Source organism: Bos indicus, chromosome 5, assembly GCF_029378745.1.
Source record: "Bos indicus isolate NIAB-ARS_2022 breed Sahiwal x Tharparkar chromosome 5, NIAB-ARS_B.indTharparkar_mat_pri_1.0, whole genome shotgun sequence".
In the NCBI taxonomy this organism is placed as follows: Eukaryota; Metazoa; Chordata; class Mammalia; order Artiodactyla; family Bovidae; genus Bos; species Bos indicus.
In genome coordinates this window covers 29,790,062-29,816,847 of record NC_091764.1, presented here as the reverse complement: position 1 = coordinate 29,816,847, position 26,786 = coordinate 29,790,062, and the positions used below count along the sequence as shown (strand labels likewise).

At 40.1% G+C, this 26,786-nt stretch overlaps 1 protein-coding gene across 2 annotated transcripts in view; it reads right to left on the bottom strand.

The window, feature by feature from the left end:
- Positions 1–3,100: 3,100 nt before the first annotated feature.
- Positions 3,101–26,786, bottom strand: part of LIMA1 (LIM domain and actin binding 1) — a 92,090-nt gene continuing 68,404 nt past the window's right edge. The window contains exons 5-11 of one of the 2 annotated variants that reach the window (XM_019960591.2): positions 25,168–25,252; positions 24,226–24,374; positions 21,077–21,184; positions 16,413–16,470; positions 14,746–14,858; positions 7,513–7,646; positions 3,101–5,441 (exon numbers count right to left, since the gene is read on the bottom strand). In XM_019960591.2, coding sequence (XP_019816150.2) covers positions 4,433–5,441; positions 7,513–7,646; positions 14,746–14,858; positions 16,413–16,470; positions 21,077–21,184; positions 24,226–24,374; positions 25,168–25,252 — 1,656 coding nt within the window. In that variant the 3' untranslated portion in view covers positions 3,101–4,432. The remainder of the gene's footprint in view (positions 5,442–7,512; positions 7,647–14,745; positions 14,859–16,412; positions 16,471–21,076; positions 21,185–24,225; positions 24,375–25,167; positions 25,253–26,786) is intronic. The other variant, XM_019960592.2, reaches the window with a different exon arrangement.

Below are 26,786 nucleotides of genomic sequence, written 5' to 3'. Positions count from 1 at the left end.
GGGTGTTCTTTGGAAGGAATGATGCTAAAGCTGAAACTCCAGTACTTTGGCCACCTCATGTGAAGAGTTGACTCACTGGAAAAGACTCTGATGCTGGGAGGGATTGTGGGCAGGAGGAAAAGGGGACGACAGAGGATGAGATGGCTGGATGGCATCACCGACTCGATGGACGTGAGTTTGAGTGAACTCCGAGAGATAGTGATGGAAAGGGAGGCCTGGTGTGCTGCGACTAATGGGGTCGCAAAGAGTCAGACACGACTGAGCGACTGAACTGAACTGAACTAGTCATTCTCTTGATATAAGAATATCCTTTTATTGTATTGATTATGGAACTAATTCTTGTCTCCACTCTCTATATTTATATCTATCTTAGCCCTTGAAAGGCAAGGAAAAATTCTTCCCAGGATAATTGCAGTCCTCACATACCTATATATGGTGACATACTCAACTCAGTGGTAAAGAATTTGCCTGCAATGCAGGAGACACAGGAGATGCGAGTTCAATCCCAGGGTAGCGAAGATCCCCTGGAGGCGGAAATGGCAACCCATTCCAGTATTCTTGCCTGGAAAATTCCATGGATAGAGCAGCCTACTGAGCTACAGTACATAGGGTTGCAAGGAGTTGGACACAACTGAGCAGGCACACACTCAACTGATACCCTCTAAATGCCTACCATAGGCCCTCACTTTTTGTATAAGGTTAGTAGATGTGATGAGTACCATGTGGATGGGTTAGAGCAATAGTGAGTCACAAAGTAAAGGTAGCTAAACTCAAACAGGATTGGATATTTTGTAAAAGCCAGCAGGTACTTCTGGATTAACTGTTCATTGAACAGGGCTTTCAGGGCTTTCTAAATTACTTCAGCCTGTAGTGGAGTCAAGCACAGAGTTAAGAGCAGATAGTAGTATCCAGCCATCCACTTTGATGACCAGGCAAGAAAGTGGAACACACAGCAACCCTGAAAAATGTTAACAGATGACTCAAAAAGCATTTTTGTCTCCAAGGAAATCTACACTCCCATTTAAAAAAGAAAGAAAGAAAGAAAAGAAAGCATCTTACTACTCAGGGCAGTTGCCTCTGCAAACAAGGAAATCAAACAAGCAACTATACCTCTGCCTGGAGCAAAAAGCAAGTCCATTTCAAGTCTAGCAGAGGCATTTGAAGGTTCCATTTAGCATTTAGGCATAATTATAAGGTGAAGTATACTTTACCTGGAGAAGGCAATGGCAACCCACTCCAGTACTCTTGCTTGGAAAATCCCATGGACAGAGGAGCCTAGTAGGCTGCAGTCCATGGGGTCGATAAGAGTTGGACACGACTGAGCAGCTTCACTTTCACTTTTCACTTTCATGCATTGGAGAAGGAAATGGCAACCCACTCCAGTATTCTTGCCTAGAGAATCCCAGGGACGGGGGAGCCTGGTGGGCTGCCGTCTATGGGGTCGCACAGAGTCGGACACGACTGAAGTGACTTAGCAGTAGCATACTTTACCTTATTAAGGTGTTGTTTTTTTTCTTTTTAAATTGGAGTGTAGATTTACTTGGAGATAGAATTATTGACTACAGCTTTGACTGTGGATCACAACAAACTAGAAAATTCTTAAAGAGATGGGAATACCAGACCACCTGAACTGCCTCCTGAGAAACCCGTATGCAGGTCAAGAGGCAACAGTTAGAAATGGATGTGGAATAATCGGTTCAAAATTGGGAAAGGAGTATGACAGGGATGTATATTGTCAGCCTGCTTATTTACTTAAATGCAGAGTACATCATGAGAAATGTTGGGTTGGATGAATCACTAGGTGGAATCAAATTTGCCAGGGGAAATGGCAACAACCTCAGATATGCATATAATACGACTCTAATAGCAGAAAGTGAAGAGGAACTAAAGAGCTTCTTGATGAGGGTGAAAGAGGAGAGTGAAAAACCTGGCTTGAAACCTAACATTCAAAAAACTAAGATCATGGCATCCGGTCCCATGGAAAATCCCATGGATGGAGGAGCCTGGTAGGCTGCAGTCCGTGGGGTCGCCAAGAGTCGGACACGACTGAGCGACTTCACTTTCACTTTTCATGCATTGGAGAAGGAAATGGCAACCCATTCCAGTGTTCTTGCCTGGAGAATCCCAGGGATGGGGGAGCCTGGTGGGCTGCCGTCGATGGGGTCACACAGAGTCGGACACGACTGAAGTGACTTAGCAGCAGAAAGGGAAAAAGTGGAAGCAGTGACAGATTTTCTTTCCTTGGGCTCCAAAATCACTGTGGATGGTGACTGCAGCCATGAAATTAAAAGACAACTGCTCTTTGGAAGGAAAGCTATGACAAACCTAGACAATGTATTAAAAAGCAGAGATATTTTGCCGACAAAGGTCCATATAGTTACAGTTATGGTTTTTCCAGTAATTATGTACACATGTGAGAGTTGGACCATTAAAGAAGGCTGAGCACTGAAGAATTGATGCTTTCGAATTGTGCTGCTGGAGAAGACTCTTGAGACTGGAAGGAGATCGAACCAGTCGATCCTAAAGGAACTCAACTAAATATTCATTGGAAAGACTGATGCTAAAGCTCTAATACTTTGGCCACCTGATACAAAGAGCTGAAACATTGGAAAAGACCCTGATTCTGGGAAAGATTGAGGACAGGAGAAGGGGATGGCAGAGGATAAGATGGTTAGATAACATCACTGACTCAGTAGACAAGAATTTGAGCAAACTCTGGGAAATACTGGAGGACAGAGGAGCCTGGCCTGCTACAATTCATGAGGTTGGAAGTCGGACATTACTTAGCAACTGAACAATAATTAACTAATTAATGAAAACCATCACTGCATCTTGAATTGGTAAAACAAGCATCTCGTTTTGAACGCACACAATAATTTTGTTGCCAAACTGCTTTCCATTTTGAAGAAAAATTTGTCTTCTAGGAGAATGAAAGCCTAAGACCAGCTCAACACCACCACCTAGTGGTGAGAGGTATACATAGTACTTCTCTCGAAACCCATCAGACCCATTTGCCTTTTCTACCCAAACTGCTAAGGCAAAAGTAGGTCCTGAGAGACAGTAACAATGTAAAATAATAATGGAAAAGGAACACTGAAAGTTCAAATGTCAGTTAAAAGCTTTATTGAATAAAAATGTTTCAGAGTAAGCAAGACTGTAAGAAAGCAGAATATTTTTACATCTCTAAAAAATATCAGAGCTAAATCTCCAAAAATGCAGTATAAAGTAAAGCCTATAGCTTAAAACACCTCTCTCCCCCCAAAATACAATTTGGAATATCAATTATGTACAAAAAAATGTACTCAAGTTTATATTGTTCCAAAACCTTTATACTAGAAAATCATCTCTCAAAAAAGGCCTATAATTGGTTTAATTGCACCCTAGGAATACTGTCTGCCATAAAAATCTATACATTTCAGAACTTATAAGTATTAAAAAACTAATGTCCCAGAAAGGGGATATCAGAAGTAGAATTACAGGGGTTGGGGGGTCTGAGCTCAAGTGGTTTAAGGCATCTTTTCTTTTTTCTGTTATTCCTCCTTTAAACTCATCACTTTGCTCTAATATGCAACATGGCAAATATAAAAGATCTTGTAAAAATATTGCAGCTTTCAGTAAATTATGAGAAGCACAGAGACCACGAGAGAAGAAAGCAATCATTTGGGGTGTGGTCATACTCATTGGCAAATACCATAGCTTATTTGGGACACAGTGAATTCCTCCAAGCACCAAGGGTGCTCAAAAGGTACTCTGAAAAGATGGTTGTGCTGTATCTCAATACTCTAGTTCAGGACGTGGTCTAGAAAGCAGGATGCAATAAACCCCCATATGTATCAGAGTAAGCGATAAATCCCCCATATACATCAGTGTAAGAAAATTAACCTAATTTTTTTTTAAAAAAAAGACTAAATATTTAATCTCTTAGCAGAGGAATACTAAACAATAAATTGGTATTCATGTAAAAATATGCAAACTGTGCCCTTTATACTAAAGTGCATTCAGTTATAATGTTTAGGCCCCTAAATCCCTTCTGCTTATTCCATAATTGAAGTTTTAGTGGAACAGTGCACTACTAATCATCTCCATTTTCATATTGTCTTTCGGGAATACAGTGAAATCTGGACCTTATCAGTTGGAGTATCCCCCCACCCCCTACTCCGCCATACACACTCCCACCCCCAAAAGACCTTAAAGCAGTTGTGTATATCATCATTGCTAAAATAGAGGATTTAAGTGATGTTATCTCTAGCATTTAGAGTTGGTTCACTTAAGCTGCAGTATGGGATTTTTTTTTTTGAAGCAGGAACTCTCTTCCAAAGTTACTTCCATGTAAATTTCAGTTCATGCTAAGACAGCTGTTTATGTGTATCACTTTGATAAGGGCAGTGGCTCAATGACACATAAATGTAAGGCCCAACATCATTGCAATTTGTTATTCTTCATCTTCATCCTCATCATAGTACCGATTTCTCTTTATCTGTTCTTCGACAGACAGCTCTTCGACTACCTCTTCCTCCCAGAATCCCACATCCTGGGATTTCTGAGTTTGAGTAGTGAATTCTTTAGTGGAGGGGTTGTCTGTATAGCTAGACCAGGTTTTTGCCTTGGGTTCTAGTGGAGACTGCTTTTTGAGAAGGTTTTTATCACTTTCATCTAAGTTTGCACCATTCTCTATAAGATTTTCACTCCCCATTCCAAAACTAGGACTCTCCCTGCTTCTCCGCCCAGCCTCCCCTCCTTTAGATCCCTTGTTGGGCCAGGTGGTTTTCCCCACACTCTCATTCTTCTCAGAGGCGTTGGCATTTTCCATGTGTTTCCTTTCTGCTGCTACACCTCCTCCATACTCCTCGCTTTGCTCTGACATGCTCCAGCCCTTCCTGATAGGTGGGTTTAAAGCTTTTGGGCTCTTGACTGAAGAGGTTCGAAATGAAGCTGCTACGGTGAATGGGCGGCTTCTCTCCTTCAGAGAAGAAGATCGTCTTAGCTTCTTCAGATCCAGGTCTACATCCTCAGGAGCTTCAGGCTTGCTAATATCATCCTCAGGAGGCCACTTAGGCTTCAATACTTTGATCCCTTCTTCCAAGGCACTTCCTGAACTGCCAAGCTCAGTGGGGGGTGGCCAGGCGATCCTCAGCTTCTTGGTTTCAGCTGGCTTGTCTTCCTTCTCCAGCGGGCAGGAGGCCTTGGCTTCCATACTCGCAGTTAGCACACCCACTTTCTCAATGGGGGCATTTTCTACCCCTGGGCTCTGAAGGGTCTCCGCTGCACTTGGAAGCTGGACTGGTCTCTCCAATGTCTCTTCATTTTCATTTTTGCTTGCCCACAGATCCTTGTGTGGTCTGTGTCCAAAGCCTTCATCATAGTTACCTTTAGATTTAAAGAGTTGATTGAAGTGAGGCTTGCAATAGATTCTCCCATGTAAAGAGGCATAAGTTCCTAGACTGTTGTTTAAAAAAAAAAAAAAGAGCATAAAGTTAACAAATCTGTATACTTTTATTTATACCAGTAGCCTGAAACCTGGCAACTCCAGTATTTCCAGAAGATGCAAAGTGAGAAAAATATCTTTAAAAGCACTTCAGGGACTTCCCTGGTGGTCCCATGGCTAAGACTCTGCCCTCCAAGGCAGGGGGCTCAGGTTCGATCCCTGGTCAGGGAACAAAATCTCATAACTAAAGACCTCATGCACTGCAACTAAGACCCAGTGCAGCCAAATAAATAAATTTTTTAAAAAAGCACATCATCAGTCACCGAGGATGCTCCACCCCCTTTTAAACATGTTGGTTTGTATTATCCTTATTAAAAAATGCTCATTTCTAGGCCTGAAACTTCAAAAGACATTCTTCCACTTGGTGCATGCTCCCATTTTCAAGTGATTTCACTTCCCTCTGTCCAAACTGTTAAAAAAAATTACTTCCAAGAAGTCTTCCCTAGGTAATTCCACCTAACTCTGATCATTCTATTTCCTAAGTATTTATAACATGTAACTATTTTTAATGATATTCCTTTGTAAAAAGTTCAATCATTTTCCTCCTAGCTTCCCATTTGTGTTAGAATTTAAAAGCAGGAATGGGTATAATGCTCTGCCAATGGCTGGCACTCAGTAGATGCCAGTGACTGAATAAAAGAAAGCTACGGTTAACAGGAGAACCGCAAGCAACAGCCAGAAGTTGGTCTACCCTAATGTCAGTGCTGGACAGGCCTTTACGACATCTGGTGTCTCTCAAAGGGTAACACATTTTATAGGAGGGGTAGAAAAACAACAGCATTTCCACAGGAGAAACATAAAAATTCAAAAATTTAGAAGAATGTGCTCTGGAGAAAAAAATACAGTGGGTGGAAAAAGAACCACTGAGTGGAAGTTACAGACGCACATTTTGGCTCAACAGAAGGGAAAGTTGTCGAGCTAGCACTAACACCAGAACTAGCTGAAGTGGGGTATTAACCCACCCAGAAGTGCCACACAGGTGCCAGGACATCTTTCAGCAGGATGGTGGAAGGGATGCCTGCTCTGGAAGGAAGGCTGGAAGAAATGACATCCTGGTTACTTCCTCCTCCAATATGAATAAAATGAGGTCATATGGAATATTTCCACAATTTGCCACATTTATATCCATACTTTGAGTCACTAAGAAGAAATGATACATCATTCTTTTCTCAGAAAACGAAGCAATATACAGAAAAATACAGGTTCTTCAGGATCTACTGTGTTTGCTGTTTTTGCCATTTATACAGTACTTGGGATAACCTGAAGGGCTTCAACAAGTATCCTCCTGAGATTTCTTAACTGTATGATTCTTGATACCAAGGGAAAACATTCTGCTAAATTAGGTCACCAGCAACCTGCATTATTAAAGCTTTAGTCCTAACGTGTAAATTAATGTCAATGTACCAAGAAGTTCTAAACACCATTATCATTTACTATAATAAAATGCTTGTAATTAAAGGGTACTTTTCACTTTCTTCAAAGATCCTCAACAGCACACACAATTTTTTTTAATCACCCTCCCAACTTTATTAAAGAAAAAGCGATGATTGTAAATCTCTAGAACATAGTCAATTTTCTGGGATATGTCCCTCAAAAACATGACATCTCTAAACACATGCCAAAGCATCCATGGTTCTCAACTGTACTAAGTAGGTGAGAAGCTGAAATCCTAAAATGTTCATCTTCCAACTTTACCAGTCTGTAGTCTGTCTTTCGGAGTAGGCAATGGCACCCCACTCCAGAATTCTTGCCTGGAGAATCCCAGGGATGGGGGAGCCTGGTGGGCTGCCGTCTATGGCGTTGCACAGAGTCGGACACGACTGAAGTGACTTAGCAGTAGCAGCAGCAGCAGTCTTTAGATCAGTGATAATCATATGAACAGCTACTATGACAGCTCTCTGAGCTCTTCTATAACAGCAGATACTATTAGCACCACAGATTTTAGTATTCCAAGTGTTCTAAAAACCAAAGACTCCCTCTGGAGGTCCAACCACACCTCCAGAGATGGCTAGTTTGGTCTGGCTTACCTAAGCTTGCTGTTGCAATAGGAACAACGGAAGCAGCTGATGTGAAACACCTGCTGGTTGGCCAAGAGACGCTCCATCGAGTAGACTGTTTTCTGACATTCCACGCAGGTCTCTCTTGCGGGTGCCTGAAACTTCTAGGAAAAGGTAAAGGACAACTTCAGCTAGCTAAGGCAGCGAGAAGTTAGTACTCTGCTGAGGTGGGCCCCGGGATTTACTTTGTTATCTGTGGGCTCCCTTACCTGGTCTGTCAATTCTCAGAGGAACACTAAGCCTGCTATAGTTCTATCAGTTGACTCTTTAAAGCCCTTAGGCTCTCCGGAATTCCTTACCCAGACTGTCTGGCTGCTCTAAGTGCAGCAGCCACTGAGGATGAGTGGATCTAGGGCCGGATTGCAGAGCAAGGCTTAGACCAACCACCACACACACATGAGTGCACACAAGATGGTTCTGCAGACAGGAAATTAGGAGAAAATGTCATCACACACAGAAGAAAGACAATTGTTTAAGTGCTAAATAGAAGCAGGACAGACTTGTTAAAGAACAGTTTCTGAAGGGGTTAACTTTCAAGGAGAGAAAGAGCATTTGGCTTTGGGAAGTAGGAAAAGGCACTGGTTTTTAAAAATTTATTTACTTAAAAAAAGTGTACTTTATTTACAATGTTGTGCCAATCTCTGCCATATAGCAAACTCAGTTATATACATATAGACATTTCTTTTTTGTATATATTTGGAAAAGATACTTGGATAAAGCAACTATCAGTCCCTTCTGCTTATAATCTTGACTTACTCGATCCACTAGACATATTTTTAAATAAAGCAAAATGGACACATAAAATGGAACATTTTAAAAGAGACACAAACTATTTTGTTAGAACAACAGAAAAAAGCGCAGCCCAATAAAACTATAGATTCCATAATCTTTTTAAAAACCAAAAGGAGAATAAAACTAATGTACTGGGGCAGGGTGGGAGGAGTCATAATAGGGAACTCATGAACTGTGTGTGTGTAGTGTGGAATACGGGCAGGGTAAGCACAGCTGCTGCTGGTAAACTTAATCCTAAACTACATAAGGGCTTCCCAGGTGGCTCAGTAGGAAAGAATCCACTTGCCAACGAAGGAGATGCGGGCTCGATCCCTGGGTTGGGAAGATCCCCTGGAGAAGGAAGTGGCAACCCACTATAGAATTCTTGCCTGGGAAATCCCATGGACAGAGGAGCCTAGTGGGCTACAGTCCACGCGGTCGCAAAGAGTCGGACCCTAGTGAGAGACTGAACACACACAAACTGTGTAGTGTATTCTAGCGCTGATGAACACTAGAGTTCCAAAACTGTAAGTCTTACACGATAAGAAGTAGTTGCATGGCCACTAGGGCTGGGGGTAAGAAGTTTCTAGCTTTGTGTGATCCTTGACTTGTCCCAGTAGAAACACCTCAACTATTAATAATAAAGGTAGGAGCAATTTGGTTAAGGTGGTCTGGAAGCTCTCTCAGGCAGGTTGGTGGCCCCTTTGCCACCAGGACCAGGATGGTGGCAAATAATACAACTTAGTCCCAAAGCTCAAGGCCTGAATGGTTAAAGTAAGCCTAAAATAAAACAGCTTAAGATAGAATTTTAATTTAAAAAGTCTGAAAATAGACCCATAAAAAAATTCAGACTGCTGGCTCACTTGCCACATGATTCACAAAGAGGTAAAGCAAAAATAGGAATGGTTGCCAAGCAGATTTCGACAGGAAATGAGAGCAGAAAATGGGCAGAGGAGTAAAGGTTAAGATCCATAAAAGGGAGTTTAATAAAATTGGTGGTAAACTCCCAAATAGCACCAAAGGATTTAAAAATGAGGGGGGGTGTGCTGAGTGTTAACAGCAGGCTCTCCATTCCTAGGGTTCCAATCAAAAAGAAAAACTTAAAGACCACAGCTACAACTCAGTTTACCAAACTGAGGAATTTAAATATGATCAAATGTTACTGTATTGAATGCTGTTGGCAGACATTAGGGCATTATTTGGAGTTCAGAAATGTTTCCTTCTTCTTTTTTTTAATTTTATTGAAGTATAGTTGATTTACAATGCTGTGTTAGTTTCTGGTATACAGCTTAGTGATTCAGTTATATATGTATATTCTTTTCATTTTTTTTCCCATTATGGTTTACTACAGGATATTGAGCATATTTCCCAGTGCTATATGGTAGGATCTTGATGTAGAATTGGTTTTTCTTTATTTCTTTCCTTTTTTTTTGGCTGTGCTGCATGGTTTGTGGGATTTTGGTTCCCAGACAGGGATTGAATGCAGGTCTTCAGCAGAGAGAACTTAGTGTCCTAACCACTGGACTGCTAGGAAATTCCCAAATTGTTTTTTCTTATATCGACAATTCTAACTAGACAGGACCTAAGTGGAGATGTCCTTGCATAATTTAATTAGGTTTCTCTAAAAGGACTAGGTCCTTGCCTAGCAAGCAGGAAATATTAAAAGACAGAATAAAATTTGGGTATAATAATACAATTAAAGCCTGTACAAATCACAATTCAGACAATGTAAAAGTAATAGGCCCAATGTATTTACTTATCAGTGAAAATCTTTTTCAGCTCTAGGATGAATGCTGTATTTTTAACACTTAGGAGAATACGTGTTCATTCTGGTTGGTAAAGGCAGAGCAGGAGACAGAACTTTCCCATGGCAGAAGAGGAAATGGGTATTATTCTGCTAAAGGGGATTGGAGGCCTACAGAGCACACGTCTGTTTTACACACACACATGGAAAAACATACAGTAGAAGGGTGCAGCCCAGAATAGAAAGCTGTAAGTTGAGCTCACATTAGGAGGAAAGTGGAAGGCAGGAGCAGAAATTAGGTACCAGGAGCAGGAAGCAGAAGCTGGAAGAGACAAACAGGAACCTTCAGTGAATACAAAGCATTCGGTGTGCCCTGGAGTGCTTTTTACTGCAGCTGAACTGAAGCTCAGATACAGACTCAGATCCAAGAATAAGACGACGTTTTCTTTCTTTACCAAGTAATGCTGCTAATCGTGGTAATATCAGCTCACTCATATCCACCTGAGGTTAGATCAGAGTACCAGCTCAGGAGAGAGAGTTTTCCAAGCCTTCACCCACACAAGGAGTGTTTCATGAACAATTCTTCACTGTCTTCCTACCTCCCACACCTGACTCACATTTGCTCTCTCTTGATTAGAGCCTTCACTCACAAGTGAAAAGGCATTCCTCTCCTTAACATCAAATCAATAAATTGCTAGCTCAAACATCTGACTAACCACAAGCTTCTAACTAGCCAGACCTACCAGATTCCCATTATTCTTATCCCTTTTTCACATACACCCTTTTCAATATTATTTAAGGTTTATGCGGCAGCTGCCCAAGAGCCCCTAAAGTATTATAAAGACAAGAGGAGCCCAACATGGCAATATGCCAAGTCAGAGTGGCTGCGGCTGTGCCTTCCCTTTATTTCCTCTGTCCTGGGCTCTCAGCCACTTTTCTGCAATTGCCCCCGTGTCTATTCAGACAACAGGAAGCATAGTCAGTGCCCAAAAATCTCTACCATTATGGTAGGCCTGGCATACATCCTGCCCATGCCTTCATGGCATGCTCGAACTTGGCACAGCCACATTTGAAACACTGCCAGTAATAGAATGTTAGACATTTTTTAATCTTCATATTTTTTGCAGTTCATAAGATGCTTTGTCATCTTCCCTCCCTCACCATTTTTCACACTAAAGCACCACGATATCAGGTGCCTTATCAAAGCTTGCACAGTCAATAATAACAGAATTAAAATTAAAACTCAGAATTCTTGACTAACAGATCGAGAGAGTATTTTCTAAATTGTCCTGGAATAAATTTCCATAACTAAAGGAAATCCTTTGGGGAAGAGAGCAGATGCTAACCCAATTGAAAATGATTTCACCACTGCATTTTGAATGAACAAGTCTTCACTTTGTTTCAAATTAAAATATGTAGATAATATCTCAGGGATAGTCAGGAGTGAATGAGGTAATATATAAATAATTGATGTCCCTAAACACCGTCATGTCTTTCCCATCTGAGGGATGTTATAGGCCTTCTGTTGATCAGCATCTACTTAAAGCATTTTTTCCAATAAATTTTTATGACTTAATCTACATTATTTTGCTCTCTTGTCTTACATATATTTTTTAGTTTGATGAAGGCCCCAGTTGGGGTATATGTCTGTGTGTGGGCAGCAGCTGGCCATACGTGGTAAAGCTAACTAGCCTTTAGACATAGTGAAATCAGAAGAAAATTCTGTACTAATGTCAGTCCTCCATGCCTCAGATAGAACACTATAAAAAGCCTTTCATTTCCTCCTTCCAATTTGTGTAAAATACCTGGGTAATTAAACTGAAACCCCCACCATACAGTAAATGTCTGGGCTGGCTCTGGCTTTAACCCTTCTGCTCGCTCTCCATGAAATTCTTTGTGAAAACATTTTGGAGATACTCACACCTTACATAGGTTACTCTACATGTAGAGGAAACATTAGTGCTCTGAGAAAGCAGTAACGATGTAGGTAGTCAGAAAAGAATCTAGATGCCCTGCTAGCATAATTCTGAAAGATTTGCAAAACAGCATAAAACCTCCATGAAGGAAGGGACAGGTACAAAGGGTACAGCCTCTCATTCAGGCTGCTGTGCTTTCTTTCCACATCCAACAGCAGGACAAGCCTCGGGTCCTGGGGCGGGGCTATCCCAGACCAGTAGATGTTCCTAGGGCCAGTCACATCTCCTTCCTTATCCTCCCTCCAGGAACATTTAGGGAATAACTTTTCAGTGGGAGAACATAAAGCTTAAGAGGCCTCTGGGTCTCTTGAGTTGAAAGGTCTGATCCTTCTCACAGGGTCTACTGAGCTCTAGACCCAGAACACCTATTTTTTGAAGGGAACCTGCTATTTAAACTTCTTTACTGCCAAGTCTCATCAACTGAACTGTCTGGCCAGTGTTCAAAAATAGACAAAATCCTTACTTTAAAAGACTAATATCATCTGTGGGGTTTTTTTGTTTTGTTTTATTTTACCTTATTAAGCTAAAATTTGAAATGGATTGAGTCTTTGCCTTAGATGTCCTATTTTCAATAACAGGCACTACTAGGCAGCATGTTTTCCAGGATGTGGGGGACCCAAAATCTATTCTGAGTGAACACATTTATTCTTAGCTGTATGTAATTTCCCAGTGGAGAAGAAACTTCTCTGTTGCATGGTCTACAGCCACGAGACCAGTTATGTCAGCAGGTTTTCCTGGAAATGCTAAAGTATCTACATACTTGCCTGCAGAATGTAAAGGGAAACTCTGAGGAAGAGAAAAAAAGTAGTCCTTAAATAAAAGTGGAGATGTGATTGGGTACAACCCCGAGCTCTGTGTACACCATAACCATTTAAGCAAACACAGGCGGTCAGGCCAGTTTACTCCAGTCAAAACCTGAGGTGTATGTCTGGCGCAAACTTATTCTAGTGCTGAGTGCCCAGAGCCAAAGAGGCAGGCGTGGTACAGAGGGAGCTTTATCTCCGTCTCCTCTCTCTGGTGTGCCAGGAAGACCTTAGTGAGGTGCATCTCTTTGCACATGGCTCATCAGCTCAGATCCTGGAGTATGAATAAGGAGGGGTCTCAAAGGTCCAACCCAGGACCAGGAGGTCTGGTCTTGTAGCTGAGGGAGGGAAGCAAGACTGGATTGAGAATTCAGACACACTCGAGAACAGATTTTAGTTCTTAGATCAGCTACAGAATCCCCCTAGTCCCTCAGGCACACGGAATCCATGGCCAAGTCAGCTTTGCTGTTCTTGGTCCAGAACCACAACCCAAGGACTCACATCTGGGCAGGACTGCTGCTGGAGAGGAAATTAACCCTGTGGCATTTGCTACTTTGTTGGACTCCAGATACTGGAAAAAAGAAAAGTGCTGATGGCAGCATGAGCAGAGCTTTGAGGCCAGAAGATAGGGTCACGCTAAGGACATGCAGATCCCGTCATGCAGCTCAGTTCTTTCTTCCTAGTTCACTTGCTTTCTCTTGTTACTTTCTTCATTTCTTGTTCCTTTCAATAAATCTTACTTTGCTCATGTCTCTGCTTCCTTTAAAATCTTATGTTTACCATCTTCCCCCACCCCCACCCCACCCTCTTTTTCAATCTAACCTTTAAATCCTGGATTATCCTTACCTCCCTTTGTTTCAAACCCACACCTCTGTCTTCCTCTCTTCATCCTTTCTGTGCACTAGAACTTTCATCAAGAGACCAATCATGCCCACAGTTGAGAGACAGAAACATGGCAGATGCGTGCAGAAGTTGAGGCAGTACAAATCACCTTGAAACTAATTCTACCCACTGAGTTTCTCTTAAATGTTAAAGCCTTTGAAACAAACCTTGGCTACTTAAGAGACCACCACAGGAGGAAGACGCTAAAGAAGTATAGGTATGTTTGGTTATTAATCCAAGTGGTAAATCAGCATGGCATTAGCAAAGCATTCAATAAAAACAAGTCAGGTGAACAGCCTAAAAGAGAGGCTGGATATATATTTTTTTACCTTTGTTTATTTTTATGGGAATATTTACTTGTTCATAGAAAGGGAAAAGACTGCTTTTAAAAATTAGTGAATAAAAGGAGACCATAGATTGAGTAGCCTAGTAAAATTTTCCTAGGGTACAAACATTTTACATATTCCTTAATATCTAGTATTATAACCAAGTGTAAATGTTACTTGAATGCCCATTTGTAGAGCAAATGGACTGGCCAAACCCTGCTGAAATGTACACATTCTTTCTTTAAATGCACTGACTACCAATCATGTTATGGTTAAGTTCTTCAGACCAGGGAGCCACTATCTTTAAGCTAACATTGTACATTCCCATCCAATGGGCTGATTTTAATTTAACAGATTTTTTGTATTGCTCATTTTATAGGTTTTTACTCATTCATAGATTTAAGAATTTGGACTTAACAAGAAAATAAATCGGGTTATTTTCTTTCACTTTGGGTTTTCTTTCAGGAGCTTTCCAGATTCCAGACAGAGAAATATTAATGAGCCCCATCATGCCTGGCTCAAATGCCTAAGAAAACGTGGCAAGATTTTCAAGAAAAGTGACTGGTTCAAGTGTGCTCTTATTTGGCATTTTTGTCCCCAGGAAAGCCACAACAGGTTATAACAAACACAATGATAAAAGGTGCAATGAGCATTACTAGTAAACCAGTGTCTACAGGCTCCAAGAGAAATCACCATCATACCTTCACTGCTTTGGGAGGAGAACTTTCAGAAAGGCTGGAGGCTCTGGCATCTGGACTTAATGGCTTGGGATGCACAGGCTGCTGGACCTCACTCTTGACCTGGGAGTTACCTGCTTGAGTTACAGAAGGAAGACATTTCATGGTATCTCAAGAGAAGTATCAGAAAAGGTTCTTCCCCAAAGCCAAGTTTAGGCACCTCCACTATCGACAGGTCCTTTCAACATCAGGAAAAACAAAAAACACTGCTTTTCCATTGAAGAATATTCTAATACTAAAAGCTATGCTGTTAGATTTTCTCATAAATTGGGGTGTCAACGCAGAGGGTTTCTCATCCTTTGCCACACGCAGCTGAACCCAAACCACCCTACAGAAGGAAACTTCTGCCCTGTAGCATTTGTCATTTTTAAAGGCTGCTTGTAGGCTTTGATGGCTTTTTGGCAGTTAGCACTCCCAATAACTCCTTCTGGGGTGTTCCAACTGAATTTGGGAAAATGGGGGAATGTGTGGGCAGAAATTTCAAAACACATGCTCATGTATATGTGTGTATGTAATTTGATACCATCTTCTTGGTCAGTCCTACAGCAAATATCCATGGATGAAGATTATGGGAAAAGGCTCCATAAAATTTTTTTCATAGTCATTGACATGTCACTTACATAAGTTAATTTCCTGCCAGTATATTCATTGTGTGGAAAACTCAGAAGAGGCACAGAGAAGTCATTCACGCAGTTACTAAGGAACCATAAAAGAATTCCCTAAAATCTAGAGTTATGTCAACAAAGTATTGAAAGATTAAGGCTTACTTTTCAAAAAAATGTTTTCAAACCTAGTCAAAACTCAGAAAAATTTCTAGTCCAAGCAAAATGATTGCAAATGGAATGTTCTTGGATTCAAGCAGCAAGAGTTTTTCTGAAATTTTAAGGCAGGGTTTACTAGAGATCTGTTTAGCAAATACTTCTGCTTTTCGCTGAGTTTTCAATGTTTAGTGAGTTATTAACCTGAGGAAAAGCTAGAAATCTATATATATTAAAAAACTAATACAGTGAACATCGGAATCAAAAGTGGACACAGTTAATTAAAAAACAAAGATTTATGTCTTTGGGAAAAGAGGCTCAAAATGATTTCAAAGTAGGATGAAAAGGTGATCAAATTCAGCACCAACAGGAAAGATTTAGCCAGAGGGCGAATTATAGTACATATTTATATAGATATAATAAGAAAAGGGTATTTTTAAAAGGTTACTCAAATACCAATTCTTATCCCCTGTAAATGAATAAAGTCCTTTTTGGCCAAACTTCTATTAAAATGAAACTTCAAAATTATGGTTTTTACAGCATTAACCCTGAAAAGGTTTGGTACAAAAGACAGGGTAAGTTCAGTGAGAGAAGCATAAAAAATATTCAGTTTGCCACAAGTTAATCATATTTCATTGAATTTAACATGTTTCTTTGCCATGGGATGTGTGAAAGGTACCCAGTCACCAGTCCTTAAAACCAAGTGAAAGATCTAATCAGCTGCATTACTGGATTTAATATGTTACATATTCTCAGAGCTGACAGAACTGGGGACAAGCCGCCACCCCACCCCACCTCCCACCCCCGCCCCGCAACCAAACAGGGGCAAGAGAACAAGACCCTCACCCTCCAGACCTAAGAACGAACACTTACGGGAATCATCTTCAGCAAGGGTGGAATGGGCTGCCAGGCTATTCTCAGATGCAGAAACCTACAAAAAAAGGCAGGGGGATTAAGAATCACATTAAAAATAACAGAGCAAACTGCTGTTAATGCCATAAAAACCTGCTGACTCCAGTCAGTCACCGGCTGCCTGGGGGGAAATAACGGGCCCCAGAACAGCTGAGCATTTAAACAAGAGGCAGCAAAATGTCTTTTACGAGGATATTAACATGCCTCTCAATTACAGAGTTACGTGAATAACAGACTGCAAGCAACTGCCAAAAGTGTGCATTATCTTCCTTTATAAAAGAACTTCTAAATATATCTTTCTACTCTCAAAAAAAAAAAAAAAAAGAGGGAAAGTAGGGTGCGAAACAAAACCTTCTATCAGGGAGGGCAAAGCTCCTCACCAAAAACCACAACTCCTATAACTGTAACTCACTCCAAGGCAAGATAAAGTCTTTACATACAGGAACTATTATTCTTTCATTTTCCTAACTCCTTATTTCCCAACCAAACATTCTGCTGAAAAAAGCTTGCTAGTACAGAAGACCTTCTGATAACTATTAAACAAATTTATCTATAACGACCCTTTGGTATTATCTTCAAGGTTAGTTTCCCTTGTTTAATTCCAGTCTTAAAATGGTAGTGTTTAACAAGATGGCAGATCTTAGGTGTGGGTGATTACTTTTCCCATTAGCCATCAAATTTAAATAGAAGAGCTTTCTACCAGCTCACTCGTCCCTTCTCCTGTCCCCTAGTCCTTCAGTATATCTTCCTCCACATTCAAAATCATGAAGGGTCATCAAATGATCCAACATGCACTCTTCATGGAATATTCTTTCATTCAGATGCCAGGGATTTTATGGGTGTTTATATCAGGATGTCTAATGTACTGAATAAATTTACAATGGAGATTAAGTTGTTAGCTGACTGCACGTGAATTTCAGCATGGTCAGTTTTTTCCCCTTTATTCTCTTTTCATTATAGGAGTTCTGACATGGTATAAAACAAACCAGTATAATAATAGTTAACACTGATGAAATGTTTACTGTGTTCCAGGTATTGGAATGACTACTTTAAATGTGTTATTTCATTTAATGATATGAAATAAATTTTCTGAAAGTAGTGCATGGCCACAAAAAGCTCTTCAATTCTTGCTTAATTAGTAGGGGCATCCATCCCAAGATGTCCTTTTCTCACCTCCAATTTGGACACCTTGAAGCTGCAGGGTAAGCTTAATCACAATTATGACATCACTGCACATACCCAACTAGATAACTTCACTACAGGAACAGCCAGGAGACAGCATGTGAGGTTTTGCTCAAACATTTCATTAAAGAAAAGTACAAATTCATTCACAAAAGGAGAAAGGGAAGACCAATACCTTGACAAAATTCTCTATTTCAGGCAACTTCACCCTGGCATTAATGTCCTTTTGTAACAAACCAAAGTTCAAATAGCTCTTAGGTGTTGGTTAACAAAAGCTAGGCAGCCAGCCAAAAGGATAGCTGAGGCTCTGAAAAATTTTACAAATTTTAAGGCATCCAAGGGTTCATGAACCTACAGTATATGCTTGAAGGCTATGTACTATCTTTATTTCTTCTATTCCCCAGCTACTCCCCAACTTGTGATTCAGTTGCACTGATGCCCTTTTAGACTGTAATTAAAATGTTCTGATCCTCTAGTTCAGCTCAGAGTTCCAGCTGCAAATCAACAAGACAATTAAGAAAGAAACATGAAAATAGAAATAGGGACAACTCAAGTACGATTATCCAGATGATTATTTTTCAAGTTATGCTCCAAGACCAGATGGGAGGATTTCAATGCAGGATTTCATTTCTTAAATGTCTTTTTTTAGAGTATGTAAGAAAACTTTTTGTAAGACATAATCTCACACTTAAAAAATGGGAAAATCAGGCAAACTGATGCGAGAACTCACTAGAAACATTACATGAGACATGGAAATAGTGCCTCAGCCCACTGTTGTAAGGACGTTTTGTAATTTGATTATTTTATGATTACGAAAAGTATTTTGTCTGATTATTTCAAAATATATTTGAGATATGGTTTTATAAAATAAAGTGATTCAATTTTATAAAATAAAAACTCCTAAATTTTTTCCTGTTCTATTCTTTGAGTCCATAAAGAAGGCAGAGTGCCAAAGAACTGATGCTTTTGAACTGTGGTGCTGGAGAAGACTCTTGAGAGTCCCTTGGACAGCAAGGAGATCAAACCAGTCAATCTTTAAGGAAATCAACCCTGAATACTCATTGGAAGAACTGATGCTGAAGTTGAAGTTCCAATACTTTGGCCACCTGATGCGAAGAGCCGACTCATTGGAAAAGACCCTGATGCTGGGAAAGATCGAAGACATAGCAGAAGAGGGTAACAGAGGATGAGATGGCTGTATGGCATCACCAATGTAATGGACATGAACTTGGGCAAGTTCTGGGAGACAGTGACAGGGAAGCCTGGTGTGTAGCAGTCCACGGGGTTGCAGTCGGATATGACTTGGTGACTGAACAATTCTTTAAGTCAAATTTTGTGGCCATTAATCTGAGACCATTTTTCTGTATGCTTACTTTGGTCCAAGTATGTAGTGTATCTCATGAGTTCCTGTTGGTATGCTGTCAATGTGTGTGTGTGTGTTGGTTGCTCAGTCATGTCTGACTCCTTGTGACCCCATGGGATTACAGCCAGCCAGGCTCCTCTATCCAATGCTGTCAATACATCTATTTTAAAGACTTATAGTCAAGTAAGTTTGAGAACTATTGCCCTTAACCCATTTTAATCATCTCTTCACCTTTTGTAGAATGGCCTCAAGGGTGTCAAAATGTGTAACAGAAACAATGATTATATGCCTATTAATCAATGTAATAGATTTGAAAGCTCTTTTTCCTCATCTAACTTAACACTTGATCATCATATTGAATGAAAGACCAAAGACCAAAGGTAATGGATTGTCAGAGGAAATGATAAATTCACCTGACATCTATCTTGTTGCTTACTCCAGCTAAGCCATGCATCTAACAATAAATGCATAAAACCTGATTTGCTTAAAATCTTCCCATGGCTTTCCTCTGCTGCAGGACTACACCCATACTTTTAAGGGTTTTTCAAGACCAGTCCTGACCCTCTCCCTTCATCTGTCTCTCACCATTGCCTATATGTACTTCATACTCTTGGTTGGGCTCTCTGGTTTCCAAACCTCTGTTGTGTCTGCCTGGAATACACTTGTTTTTTATAGTCAACTTTCCCCTTATTCACTTGGCCTATTTCCACACATCCTTCAAGATCTAGCTCAGATATCACCTTCTTGAGAAAGTCGGGGTAAGTGTCCTTAGTCCAAGATTCCATGGCCACACATAGCCTTTTCATAACACTTGTTTTGCTGTTTTATGATCGCCAACTTGTTGCACATCTCCCTCCTACTCTGTTAGCTTCCTTGCAGGTAAAAATCACATGGAATGATTTGTTCACATTTAGTTGTTGAGCTCTAACAACTTTAATGGCAGAAAGTGAAGAGGAACTAAAGAGCCTCTTGATGAAGGTGAAAGAGGAGAGTGAAAAAGCTGGCTTAAAACTCAACATTCAAAAAGTAAAGATCATGGTATCCAGTCCTATCACTTCATGGCAAACAGATGAGGAAATAGTGGAAACAGTGTCAGATTTCATTTTCTTGGGCTCCAAAATCAATGTGGACAGTGACTGCAACCATGAAATTAAAAGATGCTTGCTCCTTGGAAGAAAAGCTATGACAAACCTAGACAGCGTATTAAAAAGCAGACATCACTTTGGTGACAAAGGTCCATATAGCCAAAGCTATAGTTTTTCCAGTCGTCGTGTACGGATGTGAGAGTTGGACCATAAAGAAGGCTGAGTGCCGAAGAATTGATGCTTTTGAACTGTGGTGCTAGAGAAGACTCTTGAGAGTCCTTTGGACAGCAAGGAGATCAAACCAGTTCAGTCCTAAAGGAAATCAATCCTGAATATTCATTGGAAGGACTGATGCTGAAGCTGAAGCTCCAATACTTTGGTCACCTGATGTGAAGAAATGACTCACTGGAAAAGACCCTGATTCTGGGAAAGACTGAGGGCAAGAGGAGAAGGGGGTGACAGAGGATGAGATGGTTGGATGGCATCACCAACTCAATGGACATGAGTTTGAGCAAACTCCAGGAGATGGTGAAGGCAGGGAAGACTGGCATGCTACAGTTCATGGGGTCACAAAGAGTCAGACACGACTTAGTGACTGAAGAACAAGTTAAGTTCAGCATTGCCTTGCTTAGCGTAGTGCCTAGCTTTCAAAATACTCTGAAGTGAAAGAATGACATTTTCTTACATAAAATGTGTTAAATTAATAACATACAAATAACTTTGAAGATGATATCTCTATTCAAAATAGGTTTTTTAAAAAGTCACTTAAGCATTTGCTGAGCAAAAGAATTTTCCAATGAAGGTTCATTATTTGGTCAGCTATAAGTTGCACAGTTCTCCAACCAAAATTATGTGACCTGCAAAAAAGACAATCTGTCCTGGCAGCTGTTAGCAAATTCCCAGACACTCTACAGCCTAGAGTTGTTTCTAATTTTAAGCAACTAATTTAGAACACATGCTTCCCTGGCAAATGGACATCAGGCTTTTCAACCCACCTTTTCTCCATCTGGGTAGGAGATGCAGACCTCAGGACCTGGGGGCACATTCTCCTTTTGCTCCAATTTATGAGTTTTGATTTCACCACCACTGGCTCTCAACTCATTCTACAAAATAAAAATAGTCTGTGAATTTTTTTTTTAAAGTCTCACAATTCTCTTCATAGCCATCTATTAAATAAACTTGGAATGCTAAAAAAGAAATTCTTTTCCAAGGCTTCAAGTCAAATCAACCCCCTAACTCTCAGAAGCAACACCCATTGACTTGTGAAATGACAAAAGCAGCTTTGTGGACACACACACCTCAGAGTTAAATATTTATACAACTAGTCCAAAACTTGACGCTCATTAGAACACAGACACATCAACGCAGACACACACACCAACCCTCCCCCTCCCACCCTGCTGCCCAGCATACAATACTCTCGTGATTCACTCTTCTAGCAGCACAGCTTGTGGGAATGCAAAGCTGGTGAGTTTTATCAGAAAAGACCATTCTGGAGCAGGGGAAAGGAGGTGCCAAGTGCCAATAATTAAGAAAAGATACTGACCATATATATAAATGCCCGGCCTGGAAAGAAAGACAGGGATGATGCATATATATAAGAATTGAAATTATACTTAATGATACCGTAAAATAGCCTTTTGTTGTGAGACTATCAAAAACATATTTTGGTGGGTTTTTTTTTTTTTTTGCATAAAATTCATACAGTATACTAAAGACATACCTTATTCTAGTTCTCATAATAGAGCTTCAACATAAAAAAGCAGACGTGAGTCAGAAGGAGTGAGCAAAATCATATTTGTTTTCCTTGCAAAGAACACTTGAGGCAAAATATTAAAATCAACTTTATTACTAGATCCAAAATCAATACAGAGGTAGATGAAAATGGACATTTCCTACCTTTAGCCTACTAGTAATCTAATACCTTTCTTGTTCTTTGTGATTCTTCAGGTATAGGGCGAAAACAATCCATTTATGGCCACAAGGCCAATGAATGGAGTGTCAGTTGGACTGACTGTCTCAGGTGTGAATTCCAGATTAAGGCCCACAGCTCTGGCAGCTAACACTGCAGAACCAACCGTACAACAACCAGAAACTTATTCCTGATCTCGCCTTAAAGCCCAGCCCTCCCTGTAGCGGCCTAAGAAATTCTTTTGGGATGAGACAGAATATGCTTTTTACAAGAATTCCTTAAGGCTTTTCAACTCTTAAAATTTACAGAGCAGAAGAATCGCAATGTAGAAACTCTCATTAGGAGTTGAAAAAACAGTTACCAAACAGGTTTTTCCACTTAGAGAGTCACCTAGTCGGAATGTTTATAGCAGGAGGTCACTGAGAAGTAGCAAAATCCTGCAAGAGGGAATTAAGCTCCACAGATCATGTTTGCTGTATTTCCTGACCTGCCTTTTAAGAGAAGTCTACATTTGCTTATTTTTTCACACTCCCAATGAATAACAAGCCTGTGATGGCCTACTTCACTACTTATTTACACACATTATCTCTTCTTAAAACTGTAGTGAAAAATCAAGATGAGATTATTCACTGCCCAGAGACTTGGTCTACCAATAAATACTATTGGAAAAGGCATATACTTCATCCTGTGGGGGAAAGAAGGGTCAGTTCCGAGAATACACACTGTGATTTCTAACAGACACTGGTTCAGTCTGCTTGGGAACAAATAAAATCTAATACTATTCTTCCAATTTTATTAGAAAATAATAATCAAGAGATTAATAATTTGTCATTTGAAATCTTAGAAGGAACAGATGTTTGAAAGATACAAATATATGTGTACATGTGTATATATGCGTGTGTACTTATGAATAAATGGCATTTAAAAGGTAACTTCACATAAGCGGTTCTGTTGTGTCCTCCTGCCAGTTAAACCTAGGAAAGCGTAACATGTAAAGATCCTCCATTGTATTAGAATACCACGTTTTTGTGCTTACAGAGTACCTCACCCTCCTATCATTTCTCCCTTTTTTTCTTATCCACTATTCTATTTCTTTAGAAAAGTATTACATCCTAGGAATTAAATATTAAGTGGATCATATGTTGTATGATTTCATTTACGTGAAAGGTCCAGACCCAGAAAATCCATAAAAACAGACAGTGGATTAGGGGTTGCTAGGGGATAAGGAAAGTGTAGAATTGGGAGTCACTGAACGGGGATGGGTTTCTTTTGGTGGTGATGGAGAAGTTTTAGAGTTAGACAGTGGTGATGGTTGTACAACCTTGGGAATATATTAAAATTCACTGAATTGCATATTTTAAAATGGTGATTTTTATGTCAGGTGAATTATATATGAATAAAAATTGCAGAAAAATGTCCCATCCCACATTAATGTTGAATATATTCAATATTTCTCTCCAGTGTTCTCCCTTTCTCCTCTCAAAGACAAAAATAAGTGTTTATATTAAAACTAATAAAATACTACTTTTTTTTTTTTTGGCCACTATGCAGCTTGTGGGATCTTAGTTCCCGGACCAGAGATTGAACCTGGGTCCTTGGCAGTGAAAGCACTGAGTTTAACCACTGAACTGCTAGGGAACTCCCCCAAACACTACTTCTTTAACAACAAGATTAAGAAGAGACAGGAAAATTCTCAATGGTATTACTGATGGTAACATCACCAAAGAAAAGGTGGGTGGGGATAAGGCCTAGGAAAACAAAGTCAGAACATGGTAAGGGTTAGAAATGAAGCTGCTGCCGCTGCCGCCGCTGCTAAGTCACTTCAGTCGTGTCTGACTCTGTGCGACCCCACAGACGGCAGCCCAACAGGCTCCGCCGTCCCTGGGATTCTCCAGGGAAGAATACTGGAGTGGGTTGCCATTTCCTTCTCCAATGCTTGAAAGTGAAAAGTGAAAGTGAAGTCGCTCAGTCGTGTCCAACTCTTTGCGACCCCATAGACTGTAGCCTACCAGGCTCCTCAGTCCATGGGATTCTCCAGGCAAGAGTACTGGAGTGGGTTGCCATTGCCTTCTCCACAAATGAAGCTAGGGTAGGATTTATGTGAAGAGAGAATGGCTGGATCCCAGGAAGAAGCCAGGGCTCACAGGTCAGGGTGTGGGAGACATTTCTAGTTCCCATGGTCAGTGACCATTTGCTAGATGAGTGAATGAATGAATGATGCCGAACACGTACTGTATAGCTCGAAGAACTGCTTTGCTTGGACACAGCTGCCTGGTACTTGGCCATTCGATCCTTTATGGAGGTTTCTGACAGGCGTGGAAATTCTAGATTTCGCCTACTCTCTCTTTTCTCTGAGTTGAGTGCTGAAGATGACAGCTGACCTGCAAGCATGCAAACAATATGCTTTATTAGAAAATAAATGTGATTTGAATGATTTCAAGATTCTAAATTTTAGGCTATTGTAGAATCAACCTACTCTGTTTAAAAATAAAATTAAAAAAAAAAGATTAAAAAAATAAAGTAAAAAAAAAAGAATACAAAGAAGGAAATCAGGATTGTAACTGTTATTTACAAGGCAACACTCACTCATTTTGCCAACATTAAGAGGAGACTGCTAACCATTATTGAGCGTTACATATTTTTAAATTTTGGATTTATTTAACATGTGAAAAAATTAGATCACAATGCCATTTTAATTTGTATTTCTTTGATTCCTAGGAGGCTGATGGTTTTCCTATATTAATTGATTTTATTTTTTCTTTTGTGAAGTGCCTGTATATGCCCCCTTCAAAACATAATAATTCCTCTCTCAAGGTGTTATGTTAGTATCAGCAATATAGGATAATCAGCAATCTTGACAGGGGATAATGTCCATCCATGGAAGCCCTCAGGTCCTAGACAACCATGGAGCCAAAACTGTTGGTAATGGTGCTTCCCTTACAATCCTGCAAAATGACACTCTGGTTAACACAGGTTATCACTGACAAAGATGAATTAAAAACACAGAGAAGCTATTTGGAGACAGCAATCAGATTTGGGAATGACTTGTATATAACAGCCTTCCCTTTAATTTGTACCGCTCTTCCTTTAAAAGCATCAGCTTTGAGGTCAAAGGGTATTGCTACTAATGAGTACTTCCTAGAAAACTTTCCACACGTGGAACTCTCTGCTTACCTGGGCCTATTTCCAAGTCATCCAGAGAATAGCTATTTTCAGACATCTTCCTTCCACCTGCACTTCGGCTTTGGCCCCGAGGAATCTGAAAAACAAAAACCAGCAATAAGTTTTGCAGCAAGGATGGGAATTTTTTTTTTTTTTGAGGATGGGGAAATCTTGATGCAATGCTCAAAACGGAGGCCTGCAAATCTCCTTTAGAAGTAAAATACAGAAGAGATTGGATTTTATATTAGTTTTTATATACCACAGAATGTGTTTTTAGTGTTATAAATATCAAGCACTACATATTCACAGGTGCCCAGGGGAAAATAAGTAACTCTATATAGGTAATGCATTCTGCAAAAGATTTCTGCCTAACCACCTTAACCAGAAAGCCTCGGAATTTAACAGTCATTGGAATGGAATACTCATGTTTCAGATGAAAATGACATGTCTCTCCAAACTGTCAAGTCCTGATGGCAGTATCTGTGGTTGGCTTTCTCCATCCCAGTTTATCCCTGTTCTTGCTGACTGGTTCATGTCTTCATCATCTTTTTCCTGGACTACTGCGTGACCTTTCTAACTGGTTCCTCTGTCTTCCAATGAGGTATCTATGATGCTGCCATTATCCCAAGTAAAACAAAATAATTATCCCCAAACATAAATCTATGTTATTCTCTTATTCAAAATTCTTTAAGGATTCCTAATCACTCTGTGAATTAAATCTAAAGTGCTTAGTATGTCAGAGAAGATCAGTTCCAAATCTGGTCCCTTCTTACCCCCTGGGTATTCTCTTCCTCATCCTTTACTCTCCAGGAAAAGCAAATTGCTGGGAGGTCCCTGATATTGTAAATGAGTTTCCTCCACCTGGATTATGCTTATCCTTCCATTGTCCAGCAATGCCTGTTCCTTCAAGACTCGGTGTAAGCTAAGCTAGTGGTCCCCAACCTTTTTGGCACCACGGACTGATTTCATGGAAGACAATTCTTCCATGGACCAGGGGTTGGGGGGGATGGTTTCAGGATGATTCAAGTGCATTACATTTATTGTGTACTTTATTTCTAATCTACTGTTGCCACTGATCTGATCGGTCCATAGCCCAGAGGTTGGTGCCCCCTGAGCTGAGCAAATTCCCTCTGATCTAATACCTCTCCTCCATAAATCTAAGTAGCCCTTCCTTTGTTCCCAAGGACGTGGTTCCCATCACAATGCTTATCAAATTGTTGCGCATTCCTATTCTGGACTGGAAGCTTATTGAGGGCACAGACAAGCTTTTATTTTTTAAACAGAAAAGTGAAAGGTACAGATCTTTTTAAAAATAAAGTATTCCTATGAGTCCCATAAATTACTACATTTATATCTCTCATATTTAGGGTAGGTCTATAAAGAAAATTCCAAATTATACTTTTAAGGCTGGAAAAGTAACTCAAGAGAAAGCCTGAATGTCAAAGGATGTTCCTAGACATAATACACAGAGAGTATGTTATGTTTATTCAGCTTGCAATGAGAGCCTTCAAGCAGATTCCTATCGAAATATCAATTTATTTCCAGATAACTTGATGTAGGAAAGATATCTGAAATCCAATATGACAGAACACAAGAGTAAAACATTTAGCAGCCTTCTGAATTCAACATTA